This window comes from Eufriesea mexicana, unplaced genomic scaffold (genome assembly GCF_001483705.2).
Source record: "Eufriesea mexicana isolate 0111107269 unplaced genomic scaffold, ASM148370v2 scaffold1596, whole genome shotgun sequence".
Taxonomy (NCBI): Eukaryota; Metazoa; Arthropoda; class Insecta; order Hymenoptera; family Apidae; genus Eufriesea; species Eufriesea mexicana.
In genome coordinates this window covers 88,266-102,610 of record NW_016909691.1, presented here as the reverse complement: position 1 = coordinate 102,610, position 14,345 = coordinate 88,266, and the positions used below count along the sequence as shown (strand labels likewise).

Below are 14,345 nucleotides of genomic sequence, written 5' to 3'. Positions count from 1 at the left end.
TCCTCTCGCGTTACGTCTCCCCAACGTCCTCCAGATCGGCTTTCAGCGCGGGACGCCGGTTTTAAACTCGGTTGCAGAAGGAAACGAAGCACCTTAGGCGGTGAAGCGAGCAGAGTCAACGGTACTTCTCGGAACGAAATTACACGTACTCATAGTACGCGCCGCGTTGATTACATAATCGGCGCGCGCGCGCCGCGGCGATCGGAGGAAACGCCGCGGCGCGGCGCTGCGGTCGCCGCTGGCCGGCCGGCGGCCATGTTAGTGGCCGTAGAGAAACGTTGGCTCTCCCGCGGCAGATGCATAACCCACTATCCGTTCCTTCCTCTCGTCCTTTCCTCTTCCCTTCCGAGCCCGCTTCCCTCTTCTTCCTCGCGCGTTTCCATTTTTCCTCCCTCTTCTCTCAGTTCGAACTTCTTGCCGACGATCGACGTTCAGGAAGCATGTAATGCGATTCGAGATCACTGCACTCGGCGTTATTTCACGAGCTGCGAGCCCCGAACGATGCCTGAAACGCATTCGTTGAAACGTACCACGAGGATCCCCAGCGACGTTCAGGCGAACAGGTTCTTTTTAATGTTTCTGCGTTGCTGGAATTCGCCGAGCGTGTTCACGGCTGACTTCGCGTTGCTTTATGGCAAGCGTGGTTCAGTTGTGCTGATGGAGGGTGGTTTCCAGCTGTCCAGTGGAAGCTTCCACTTCCTTGTCGATCTTGCGATTCCTTTCAGATTTTTACAAACTTTTTCCAGCTTTGTAACAAGTACTTAGCGCTCCAGGTTCATTTTCAGAAGGCTGGAATCTTTTAACTGTTATTCCACTCTTCTTATTCCCAGTATTTTCTAATATTTATCCTCATTTTTCAAATATCTTCCAATTCTTTTTATTTCTATTATTCTTCAACCTTATAACCTTGTATCTGCTCCTAGATTTCAAAATATCATTCTCAATGATCATTATATATATATACAAAATAGGTCACCTAACTTGGAAACATTTACTTTTCTTCAGAAAATTTGTATTCCATTAGAAAATCAAAATTCTTTTGAGCCACTGAATTAATCTCGGTGCCCACTAAAGAAAATGATAGTGTTTTAAAAATGTTCAAAGTGACCTTGAGAATTTTTCTTCTTAAATCAATCGTCATCCTTCGGAAGATTCTTCTAAATCGTATCACTCGTGCCAAAAAATTTGCATTCCTCGCTAGTTACGAAAATAACCAAGTTTACACTTAGTGCACCTAAGTGATGCACCTAAGGTGAGGTTAGGTGTATTAATGATCACACTTGCGAGTATATCAACATGTTTTCGTGCCATCCACGCATATTTTCACGGACACCGGATTACCATTTACTCCGTATGCCCAATCCCGTGATGATACACAGGTGGGGTTAAGCATCCGTGACCATAGTGCGATGACGATTCGTCAGATGGCAGGAATCACGGCATAGATCACGTCCACGACAACCGTACGGATTAGTCAGCCGTAGAATGTGAATGTACAAGCGTTTTCCGTCGATAAGCGACATCCGAAGGCAGTTCTCCAGGGCGCAGTCGTTTGCCTTCAACGGCTGCGACCCCATTCGTGGCATACCTTTCGCCCCTTCACCCGTCCACCCCCTCTTGCTGCCAAGCTGATTCAATACTTTTGCCTCCACGCAACGTTGCCTTCCTTTTTTTTCTCATTTCTCTTCTCCTTTCCTTCCCCCCTCTCTCACTCTCTCTCTTTCTCTCTTTCCTTCTTTCATTCCGAAGGAAGACGCTTGCGTAACCGTGACCAGGTTTCGAGTTCTCCGAGATGGCTATGAGGTTCGGATCGAGGCTATATGGGATACTGGTAACATCCTTCTGCTGCAGATTTCTTGCGCCAATGGCACTCCACAGAGACTGTGTGTAAGAGGAAGTGGAGGATTGATCATCCTTTTTGGGGCTGTTTACTCGGGACCAAATGGCTCGCTGATTTAGGCATCGAATTATAGGGTTCGAAAATTCAAAATGACGGATAATAGGAATTTTTGAGATGGAAATTTTTATTTCCTGTGGATTTTGATTTTTGAGTGATTAATTTGGAAGTAGGGTTGTTTATTTGGAGATTAAAGGGAAATTATTTAATTCGAAAATTTGAAAATTGACGATGACGAATGACAGAGACTTTTTGACATCTTTGGTTTACAATTTAAAGGCAAAAATTTTTTGAATATCGAGAATTTTGGAAAAATTTGGATCGTTAGATTTATTTTTGAATCCTTGCAATAGGGATAGATAAATCAGGAATTTGGATGATATATGACACCGATTATTATAATACTCATTCATCTTTATTTAAAATAAATAATTAATATATTACAATATCATTCTCACGTCGTCCCCGTAATAAATAATTTTAATACATCTATACCATGGCACTGACGAATAAATTATTAAATAAATAGGAGATTCTCTAGATTGTCTTACGTAAATTCGATTTTTGATTTATAAAGAGATTGGTAAAGTGACCTATTACAGCTTAGCAAATTTCTCAAATTCACAGTCGACGAATGCACGATGGCAAGTCACGTTGGATTTCTCTAAAGTTATCAATGGTTTATCGTCCCTTAAAATCATCCATATCAAGTTGTTTATCCTGACTATGTAGAAATTGTCTTGTTTGGGAATTATGGGCTCGTCTGTGACTATAGTTTCGTTGCTGACGCTTCCTGAAGAGTATCCCATGGATTTGCACAAGTCTAACGCATCCTCGTCAGATGTTAGAGGATTCCGAAAGCACTCTGAGTGCCATACACCATAACTTTGTCGAACCACTTCCCCAGAATTATAGCTGAAATCGAGAAATGAAAATTACATTTCTCTTTCATGGAAACATTAGATATATTAATGGACAAATAAAGACAATTTTGACAATTGTTTAGAGGTACATTAGGTACATTAATATATAATTAATTGTTAAATATTGGACTGTACAGTCAAGTGAAATTTTGATTCTTAGAAAATAAATAATAAATAGATAAATAAATAAATAATAAATAATTTAGAATTACTATGACGATACGATATAAAGAAAATATATAAAGGGAAATATTTAAATGGAAATATTACAACTATAGTGGATAAGAAAGTAAATAAATGTAGGTAATAAGTACCTATCGTTTTGATAATTTGAGATCAACTTTCTGCACGATTTTTCGTCTGTGCCATCCAAGCAGTCATTCGTTCCATCGCAAATAAAGTCTTTTGGGATGCACGTGTCATATCCACTTAACCTATCAAAGTGAAAAAGTCGATTGTAATAAATTCAAATTAAGTTATCTCGCTCGAACTTAGCCCTAACTCAGTCGCGCCATCTAGGACTTAAAGATACGTGCTAATATCTAAGTTTTAGTATGTTATTTATATTAAAGTCTCAGACATCGTATTTATACACTGATACTATTGTCCAAAAAGTAGTTTTTGCAGATTTATTTTTAATAACAATTAATAAATCTAGAAAAATATTAGATTAATTAAATGTAATAACAGGATTCTCACGTTTTACACTTGAAGCTCGACTCTGTGCATGGGCACATCTCGGGTGATTCGTCAGTCTTATCCAAACAATGGCGTACACCGTCGCATATTCGTTCTGGAGCTGTGAGTTTCAGGTACTCCGCGCAGGTACATGTCATAGGTTCATCTAAGCCATCGAAGCAATCGAGCTGTCCATCGCAAAACGCACTTTTGTCGACGCATTTCCCATTTTTGCAACGAAACTCAGTCTTCTTGCAATCTTCCACAAATACATTAATTTAGTTATGCGAATATTAATTATTTAAACAATCGTTTCCTTCAAATTCTTAATATTTGAGACTTCATTAAAATTGTTGTATAATCCTGACTTTAAATCTGAATACTTTTTAAATTTTCATGTCCTTGTCTCCTTTATTTAATTTATTATGTTAAATAAATCAAAAATATTTTACTTATTTCAACACTTACTGCATCCATCCACGCTATTTTCGCAATTTTTGCGGTATCTTTCGTAATATTCCGGATCTTCGTCTTCCTGGTCTCGACAATCCGGAACACCGTCGTAGATCCGATTTTGCGGAATGCATTGGCCAAGTTTGCATAGGAAACCATTGCAATTCGGTTCGATCGGCTTCCTTGGATCGTCTGTCAAATTGGAGGATACTTTAATACCTACAACTTAAATTATTTTTGAAATTGTTGTAGAGTTAAATATGAATTTACCCATTGCTTCTATCAGATAGGGATTTACGTAATCTATGCTCGTCATATTTTGCGTATCCTTGAAGTTGCACAGTCCTTCGTTATCTTGGAAGACAGCTGCGGGGTACCAGCCTTTCTTGCCACGACAGAATATCGTGCCACTCCATTTTGACTTCTGACTTTCCTAAAAGAAGAATCGATATTTAAATTTTTGGATTTTCGTAATTCTTATTCTTGAAATGTTTGAAATTATTAAGAACGAAGTATAGAATATTATAGTAATCAAAGGGATCATTTGTAACGAGGTATAAGTAGTAAAATATTTAATTTGGAAAATCTACTTTTTAATTAAAATTAATTTACCGAACAATCGGAATCCGTAATATTGAAGAAGCATCTTTGACAACTTGGACAATCCTGCAAAACAGGTCTCAAGAAAGTTGATTTGGTCTCATAATTTTCGTTCGTTCCAACAGCTACACAGGTATCCGTTGCACCTGATAGATAGATCCTGTAAATATTTAATAAATATATGTAAAAGTTCTTCAAATAAATTTTTCATATTTTCCAAAATATGGTTACCTTTTATCGACGAATATTGGTTGCACGTGTCGACTGAAATGAACTTTATTTTTCAAGTGTAGTAAAATGGACACAGAATTGTTCATACGATGCACTTCATCGATGATCGATATTTGTTGATGGGGCCCATCGACGTGTCGAAACGATGCACCATAACCGATTATGGCAGTCGTATAATCTTTCTTCAGACTGAAAATAATTCGCAAATATTACTCGCTCAAACAAAAACAATATCAATAATACCGAATTTTAAAACTTAACACTGCGATAAAATTTTCTATCAATTAATTACAGGATTACCGATTATATAATAATTCTAAGTTCGGTAAAATACGAATACTTAAATTCTCACACACAAGCACATCAAGACACACCTATGTATAATATATAAAACTCAACAAACTTTAAAAACTAAGCACTTAGAAGTGCAACTTAAAGTCGTAAATGAGAGAAAATTCACGTGGAATTCTTTCAAAGTTGAATTAAAAAATTTCGGAGTTTTAATTAATGTTTTACCACGCTTGAGAAAGATATACGATTGCAGTGGTCGAAATGGATACGGTTACCTGACGTTCTCGAGGCATTTCGCGGCGGAGAGTAGCCAGTCGGGGTCGAGCAGCAGCGCCGCGCAGCGGTAGCGTCCGTTAACAAAGATGGCGGCCGTCCAGGGCCACAGGTAGTCGCGGTCTCCGGTGCTCCCGTCGATAGCCAAGTGCGCGTTTATACTGCCGTTCAGAGTCGGTGCGCAGCGAACGTAGAGACCCAAACAGGTTTCGCTTTCTTTGCTCAGAGAGGCCGCTGGCGAGTTCTCTTGGTACGTAGAGCTCCCCTTACGCATGGCTACCGTTTCGAGCGTGGAGTTCTTCACGACGATGGACTTAGTCGAGTGTAGATATCTTTAAATGAAAAATAAATAACGTCCGCAATATTTTATCACTATTATCTTTTTTTTTTTTTGTAGATTTCTTTAAATAAAAAGTTATCTTTTCTTATTCTCTTTTATATTAGTAGATTTTTAGGAGATTTTTTAAATAAAAATTTATGAATTTAATGATGGAAAATGGAGCATTAGAATATCTTGAATATTTCATTTTAGATAATTTTGTTCTGATAGGATTGTCGAAAACCTCAAGTGTGTTTTTAAACTATATAATTTAAATTGCTTGATGATTTTAGCGTCACTTTAGGACTACGTATTATACAGTTTTTAATCATTATGCTTAGGCAATTATACTTACGAGAAACCAAAATACTCGCACATATTTTTCCCAATAAGTGTGGCCGTGGATTGATTTCGATGAATTCTTGGTCGATGACAACTCGGCCGCCATTTTCCATCGATGTATTTGGTCAGAAATCCTTCCTGGTTTAGGAATGGTCGCTTATCTCCGTCCAAGTACACGTGCTGACCATCAGTCAACGTGACTGCAAAAAACAAATTGAATTTCGAACTTCGACAAAAGCGATATTAGAAATGAAGAATACAAAATGGTGGCTCACAGCAGTCAAGTTCGTCTTCCTTAAACTTGCAGTCGAAATTTCCGTTGCACTTCTTCGACATCGGAATGCACGTCTCGCTGGTCTTACAGAGGAACTCATCCTGCTCACAGAGTGCTGTGGAACAAGCATCGATTAATTTTCTATTTTAATACCAAGTCAGAAGTTCATCGGTGTTTACCACAATCCTGTTCGTCTGTTAGGTCATCGCAGTCAGCGTAACCATCGCAAATGGCACTTGGGTTCAGGTTCTGCAGGTATTCCTTGCAGGTACAGTTCATTTCGTCGGTACTGTCCTCGCAATCCACTACCCTGTTGCATCTCTCTTCGATAGGGATACTTTGAAGCAGTCTGTGAATTTAATGAACATAACAATTTTTGTGAAACGAGCACTACCGATTTAAACATAATTTTTATTACATTTATGAAAATATTTGTAGCATATGTGTATATTATTTAAGTAAGGTTGAACGAAGAACGTGGTTGGTTAAAGAGTGATGTATGTAAGAAGGAAAGACAATGCAAAATAGTTCTAAACTAGTCTTCTCGAGATTTGCTTTAACCCCTCGCTACCTAGCTTCATAGAACACTCCTGTCTCTCTAGATGATCATCCCTTTGCTTTCCTAATTGTTCTCAAAATTACCCTCAACCCTTCAATTGCCAAAAATATTGCAGACCCATTGGTAGACTGTCAACGAAGGTTTTCGTCTTGCCCACTCATTTTCACTCGCTTTCCCTTTAAGCCCCTTTTTCGTTCGGGGCCCTTAAGCTTACGGTACTGTATATTTTTCTTTCATTATTTTCTTTTATTATTTATTTAATAAATAAGATTGACGACAAAGGGAAAAGAAAATTTTAAGAGCCCAACATCTGGGATTAAATATTTTAGTGTAATAAGCTATTTTCCTATATTTCAAAATATCAAAATGTCCATCTTTTTTCAGGATGAAACATTTTGGAATCTTCTATTATAATTGGAATACCTTGTGCAGGTGAATATTGTAGAAAACAGTGTTGGTGCCAACGTCGAGTCACTGTCAGTATAATTAGGATCAGGACTAGTTATGCTGGTCAAAGTTGCCAAAGTCATGCTACCATCGTCATCGAATCCCAAGACACTGTTTCTAGCCTCAGCAGACACAGATGTGTCAGTAGTATCGTCGATTGCATTGTTCAGTAAAGTGTGATCTGAAAGCAATTGACAGGAATATCGTTAGATCTGTTAAAAACTAGAAGCTCTTAATAGAGACCTACCAGTCCTGGGAATTTCTTCAGACGTCGAGGAATTGGCTGTTTTCATTAATGAATCATCGATTGTATTGTTAATTAAGGTCTGATCTGAAAGCAATTGACACGAATATCGTAGAACTGTTAAAAATTGGAAGCTTTTAAGAGACCTACCAGTGCTGAGAATTTCCTCAGACGGCGAGGAATTAGCTGTTTTCATTAGTAAAGCATCTTCGAAGTCGGAAGCGTTGTTTGCTAATCGTCTGTAGATTGGATAATAGTCTCGACATTTGACTTCGTCTTCGCCGTCCAGACAATCGACTATTCCGTTGCAGCGCGCCTCGATTGGCAAACATTTGCCTAGACCCCCTTCGCAGCTGAACCCTGGACACTTTTCCAGAGGTGTGCGTCTCAGAGGAGGCACTCCTCGACCACCTAAGGAACAGAAACGAGAATTCAATGAGAAAGATAGTGTGCTGAAATGTAACAGGAATGAGAAATGTGAAAGAGGCTTGGGATTATCTTAAAGGGTTCGTTTGGATTATATGCCAAGAAACCTGGATAGAGGAGAAAAATGCCAAAGAGACGATTAAAGGCCTAGATAAGAACTACAATTGATAGATGCAAAGTGCAATAATAGTTGAAGCAAGGGGCAGAGTGAAGGGGTGGAAGGCAGCTGTTAGGAATAAGTTTAGAATAGTTAAGTTAAAGAATAGTTAATCGTCTGTGCCCCAAGCAGCGCGATCGCGCTTTACAGTCGAAGTGGTGCGCTCAACTTTGCTGACGCACGTACGTCACATAGCACCAAGTGCTATTGCGACGATTGGGATTTTACGACATAAAATTAAACAAGCGCTATCGCGCCGTTTGCACTTCTTCGCACTCGATTAAGGCGTTTTTTCACGGTTTTTCAACCGTGTTCTTCCGAAAGTCTCAAGCGCTGCATGGGACTCAAACGGTTAAAGACGTGACTCACTGATAAGTTCTTGAATCCAGTCCAGGAAGTAGCTAACTCTCGTATAGGCACCTGGCTCATCCGGCCGACCGCAGCCTTCGCCGTGACTAACAACGCCTGCCACGTACCATTGCGATTTCGAGTAGGGATTTCTGAGAATGAATCACGAGAGATGATCAAAGTCTCGATCACTGAGAACACCTGGACTATCTCTAAAGTATCACTAAACTCTATATCGAATGTAATACTGTACGTGATTGTACAGTAGAGGCCTCAGAAGATGACTGACAGCTGCGATTGACAACCGATCAGTGGGTTAGCCTAATCGCGTGACAAGACAGTCACTATCTCTAACTTGATACGTGTGCACAACGCGTGACGAAGAAAGTAAAGCGTACGCGTTGTACAGAGGCACTCTTGTCTATGAACTGTCTAGACCTGTGATGGCGAGACTTTTAAGCTCTATGTGTCAAAATTCATATAGAACCTAGCTTAACCCAGGTGCTGTGTCACATCGAGAAATATCCATAATTTATAATGAGAATAATTGTTATATAGCAGATAAACTATCATACGAGTGCGTGCAAGTGCACGCAAGGACGCAAGTGATAAGGGAAGAAAAAGCAGCGCGTGTTGACAGTTATTAGACGATTACCGTGTCACCTTTGATACTCGTGTCATAGATTCGTCATTACTAGTCTAGACTGCCTTCGCCTCAGCTCTCTATAGTACCTGCAGAGTAAAGGACCCCCACTGTCTCCTTGACAGGCGTCACGACCTCCTTGAGGATAGCCAGCGCAAATGGCAGCCTCGTTCTGATCAATCCAATGCTTGCAATATGACAATATCGGTACCTCTACTTCTCTCAAGTGGTCAGCTAGAAAATTCAAGATTTATCCCAACTTGACATCATCTGCCAAGCTCGGTCTGCAATGAAATTTAGGTTGACTAAGTGTCTTACGATCTGGTCCATGTTCTCTAGTAGCGCCCCAGCCAATTGCTATGCAAGTAGAATTAGGCTCCGGTTTGTTTCTCCACATGGTACCTAGGATTTCCGGTCCAGGGAGGCAAATGGGTCGTACCCATCTATTAAAACGCAGAGGATCATCCAGCATGATCATACCAATGTCGTTATTCATGTCTTTGCTATTGTACCGAGGATGCATCACCGCGTAGCGTGCTCTCTTGGTCTGTGACATGGGTGAGAACGAAAATTTGCCTGGATCTCGAAATAGTGGCCTGTGTAGCTGTGACAAATGGATCACGTGATTACCATCAATGGATCAACGGGAATTTGACTGACATCTAAAATTCCGTGTCCAAACTTTCTACAAGCACTCACCCATCGAGACAATGCGCCGCAGTGAGCACCCATAGTTCATTCAGAATGACACCTCCGCAATAGAAAAGGCCGTCCTTATAAATGGCCACCAAGAATGGCCAAGCTTTCGGTTGACTCGCACGACCCCCGACAACACGCAACTGCGACGCAACCAGGTCATCCTGATCCTTCCCGATCTTGCTTCCACCGAACCTTGGGTCTATCCCGCTCGCTGTCAGCGGCCACACGATCTCATCGAGGATCTGCGAATAGTCTTGACCTTCCCTCTGCAACAGCTGCGGTTGTAGCATGTCCTTGTGAGGGAATATGCTGGTTCCACACGAGAAGCTTGGACAACGCACGAAAATCGCCTTGTTCATGCAAGATGAGATCAGCTCCATCTGACCGTTCACCTCGGCGAGATACGGACCTAGGTACGCGTTGTCTGGCACAGAGCGGATGTTTATCTCTGGGGTCTCGCTGTAATGGGAGTTGCAAGAAGCTTGGAATTAATGGCAGTTTAACAGCGGGACTATTGAATTATGCTTAACCTAACGAGACGAGTCAGGAAAGTGAAAAAGTAAATAATTTATGAGGAACCTGTGTAGCAAGAGATGACAGACATGTCACTATACTTCGATTATTACGATCTATGTATGCCATGGTTGTATAAATGTTACAAAATTGAGGATATAAGTACTCATTGCTGGAGCCTGTCTCAGGAGCACAGGCATCCCTGGCCCAGGACTTGGACGCTGTGCACACGGGGTACCATTGGCCCTTCAAGTTCTTGTGAAGGTACCCTTCGATGTAGCCAATAGAGTATGCCTGAGAAATAGGATTATAGAATAGACCCAGATGATGTTCCTAGTTGAAAAGAGACATTGCATTCGTGACTTACATTCTTTCCTTCGATATACGAGGGAGTGAGAACACTGCAGTCCATTTCGTCCTTCCCGTTGGCACACTGCTTTATTCCGTCGCATCTCTGGGAAAGTGGCACGCAGTTATCAGGAGAGTATCGCTTTTGCCAATCATTACAACTGAACGAAGTTTTTGGGCAACCTGGCGTGAGTAAAATAGGAATTAAATAAGGAAGAACTGGAGTTCCAGAGTTCTAGCATCCTACAGTTCTAGAATTCTCTATGTCCCAAGTTCTGAAGTTCCTGTGATCAGTGACGAAGCTAGGGATCCTCACCCAAGCATCCCATTTCGTCTTCGCCATGCGGACAGTCGAAGTACCCATCGCAAAGCCGTTCCTGGGATATGCGGTCTTTGCAGGAGCACGTGGTCTCATCACTTGCATCTTTGCAATCCACCTGACCGTCACACCATTTGTACCTCAGGATACAGTGTCTTTCCCCTTTACACTTAATCGCGTTAGAGGGACATTCATTGGTATAGCCTAATGTCAAACAAGATTGTCAAGCAAACGGAACGAATCAAAATATCATTGAGATAGTCTCTATGGATTATGGATTATGGCTAGTCTATGGATTAAGACGCATCCTCACCATAGATCACTTTCAGATCATCACGTGATTCCTCAGTCTCGTTCTTGTCATACGCAACGGAGGATCTCTGATACTCCGAGACCCCAGGAATAGCTGGAAATTGGAAAGTAGGGGCAGGAATGTACGTGCAATAGTAAGGCATTTTATTGTTAGAGTTTCCAGAGCCACTAGGGGACATCTGGCCAGGGAATATCGGGAAATTGGGGGTTGCAGGACCGGTGGGTCCAACTTTCTGCCCACCAGCCTGTCCCGAGTTCCCGGGGAGGGATTGCATTGGCATGAACTGGACAGACTGTGCCTGCACCTGAACATAACTCGGTGCCTGATTGGAGTTCTGGTAACCTTGTCTCTGCTGAGACATAGGCATCTGATACGAGGCTCCTGGAGACGAAGCTGGGTACATGATTTGACCTGGTCCTGACTGTTTCACCGCACTGCTGGCTGCTGGGCCGTAGAAGCAGACCTGGTAAGGCAGCCAGGACATGGTGGGCGTCAGTTGCAATTGTTGAGTGGACTTTATCGTCTCTGCCGTGGGCATAGTGCCTGGCACTGGCATCCCGTTCGTGACGATTCTCGGTCGGAGGTCACGGAAGATTGGCTTCGAACCTTTTCGTGCTGAAATTGAGAATCTTATTGAGGTGTCTATAATCCTCTCAATTTCACTTATCTACTGGGGTCAGTACCCAAAAATAATTTCGATCTCTGCTCAGCTACTGACTGTGATCACTGTCATAATCTATGTATGCTATTCGATATCATGGGACTTAGTTTGACCCAGTTTAGGCCTGTCAAGACCTAACGTGTTCCACTGATGCTCATGATAGTTAGAACGGATTTAATCCCTGTCAACTGTCAACTGAGACCTGACACTTTCGATTCTCGAACACGGTAACCAAGTGATAAATAATGCAACTGTCGTTTTCACCTTCCCTTTCCGGCTCGTTCAGCTTGCCGTGACCTTGACTCGAAGGTTGCACGGGGTTGATCGCGATTTCCATCACGTTGTCGGTGTCTGGTTTGTCTGTCACGTTCAGGGCAGCCGCAGTCCGCTCTGTATCAGCAATTCTGCTCGTTTGGGCCACTGATTCTTCCGCCTTCAGCGTCGTCCGTGCACTCGTCGTATTAATGGCTTCCCTGGAATCCTTCCTCGATGCATATTCCATTCTTCCGTTCGTCGAAGTTCTGCAGACGATAATCAACACGTGATAATAATCGATAGCGACGACTCCCTATTTTTTCAAATTCAATCGATGAATTGAACAATTGGCAATGACAGACCATCTTTCTTCCTTCAAAAATCAATGAAATTGGCAACAGAAAAATTCTTCAAATAAACATTGTGCCCAAAACTACGAAATTGTAACCGAAGCAAGAATTATCATAAACATCCTAACCTAGCAAATTGCAAAGTTCCATTTTCAAGTGTATAGTACTTGCAACAACCCTTCTGAGTAGTATGAAAGAGACTATACTCACGTAGACAAGGTCGTCTCTAACTCCTTTGCTCTCTGATCTGACTTCCCTCCATGACTATCGAGACCACCATTAGCCATCTTTGTAGGTCCCTCAGCATGCTCTTCTAACCTATTCAACCTCAAAGTGGTCGATTCTAAGACACTGTTAGTGGGATTATGCTTGTCGTCGTGTGTCTGGTCGTTCAACAAATTACTGACAACGTCGACATTGTTCTTGATCTGATCGTGATCAGAGTGCTCATGAATTATTCGTTGCTCAGTAGCAAGGTTCTCTGGACCTGTCTCATCGATGAACCTGATCGAATCGTTCTTGCACTGTAGACACTCGACCAATTCGACCAATTTCGACTTGGAGGACTTCGTGTCTGTCGAATGGTCCCTCAGGAAACCTTGCAAGTAGGGCATGCTGCTGTTCACGATGCCCACTATGCTCCACATAGAGTCAATCACACCCTGGCAGTGCTCTATGTTTTGTTGACAAGGACTTGTCTTGACATCTCGTTTCGGACGACTCTGGTCTGTTTGTAGGATAATTGACAGCAGTTGGGAACTCGGATGATCGAGTTGGTTGGTGAGCAAGTGTCGATACACAGTTTTGGGGTTTGATTGTGATGTTTGCTCCTCTGGCAGAGGTTCGATGATCAGAGGAGGTTGGTCCTGGCTGGATTCGATTGTTTTAAACACTGGATTCACGTATGCTGTTGGAAATCGAAGTGTTGTTGACGTTAACACGAGGATAATTCGTGAAAGATTTTTATTTTTGGGTCCTAATAGTGTACTTAAGATAGGGATAGAGTATAGAGTGATTATTAGTTGTACGTGGATTTTATTTATTGATTAATAATAATAAATGGTAATAAATGAAATATCTGAATCTTAATTTTTGATAAGTATAATATTGTAATATTAGTATCGTCCAAAACAAAAATTTTGAGTGTGTTTAATTGGACTGCAATCAGTGGTCTACCAAAGGAGCTTCACGTACCTGACACAGCGGTCAAATATATCAGGAATCCAGCGAAACAGAAGATTAGTATAGCTAGCAAACTTTGGACAAGGTTCATCAGTCTGCAACGTTTAAGAAAATTCCATCGACCACGTCTGTTTTTACTCGTGGAATGCTCTGGAATTAGAATTCGAAATTAGAATTTCATACGCTCGTTCGAGCATCAATGAGGAATCAATGATAGAGAATTATCAGTGGATCGTCGTACCGATCTTCGAGTTTGCTAACTTCACGCAGCACTGGTCCTTTATCATCGACACATTGCCTAATTTCGAGGCAAGGATCTTGTTCTCCAAATTCATGGTGCAAAACTAGTGGGAACCTAGATGGAAAAAGACAATTTTATGGAAAAAAGTTCTATGATGGTCTGTAATTATTTCTTTCTCCAAAAATATTGTAACTACTCAATAATTTACACTCTGAAGAAATATTAATTACAAAAATGTTATGAACACATATACACATTTACAAAATCATCACATCATCATCATTCTAATGAAAAGAAAAGTTTGGAAGGACGTGTCGAAATTTTTCTCTCAACTAACTTCTCAGCTCAGGATTTTATCA

The 14,345-nt window shown here is 41.2% G+C and overlaps 1 protein-coding gene across 1 annotated transcript; it reads right to left on the bottom strand.

Annotated features, from left to right (window-relative positions):
• Positions 1-2,493: 2,493 nt before the first annotated feature.
• ndl (serine protease nudel) lies at positions 2,494-14,080 on the bottom strand. Its single transcript, XM_017901257.1, is given in 27 exon segments — positions 2,494-2,812; positions 3,135-3,254; positions 3,520-3,757; positions 3,967-4,143; positions 4,222-4,384; positions 4,564-4,711; positions 4,783-4,971; positions 5,349-5,678; positions 6,021-6,207; positions 6,283-6,396; positions 6,461-6,630; positions 7,264-7,468; positions 7,535-7,618; positions 7,682-7,942; positions 8,484-8,614; positions 9,195-9,339; positions 9,424-9,675; positions 9,678-9,709; positions 9,805-10,263; positions 10,484-10,611; positions 10,685-10,848; positions 10,982-11,188; positions 11,298-11,912; positions 12,223-12,479; positions 12,774-13,470; positions 13,758-13,895; positions 13,987-14,080. Coding segments are annotated over 27 exon segments (6,024 nt in total).
• Positions 14,081-14,345: the final 265 nt, after the last annotated feature.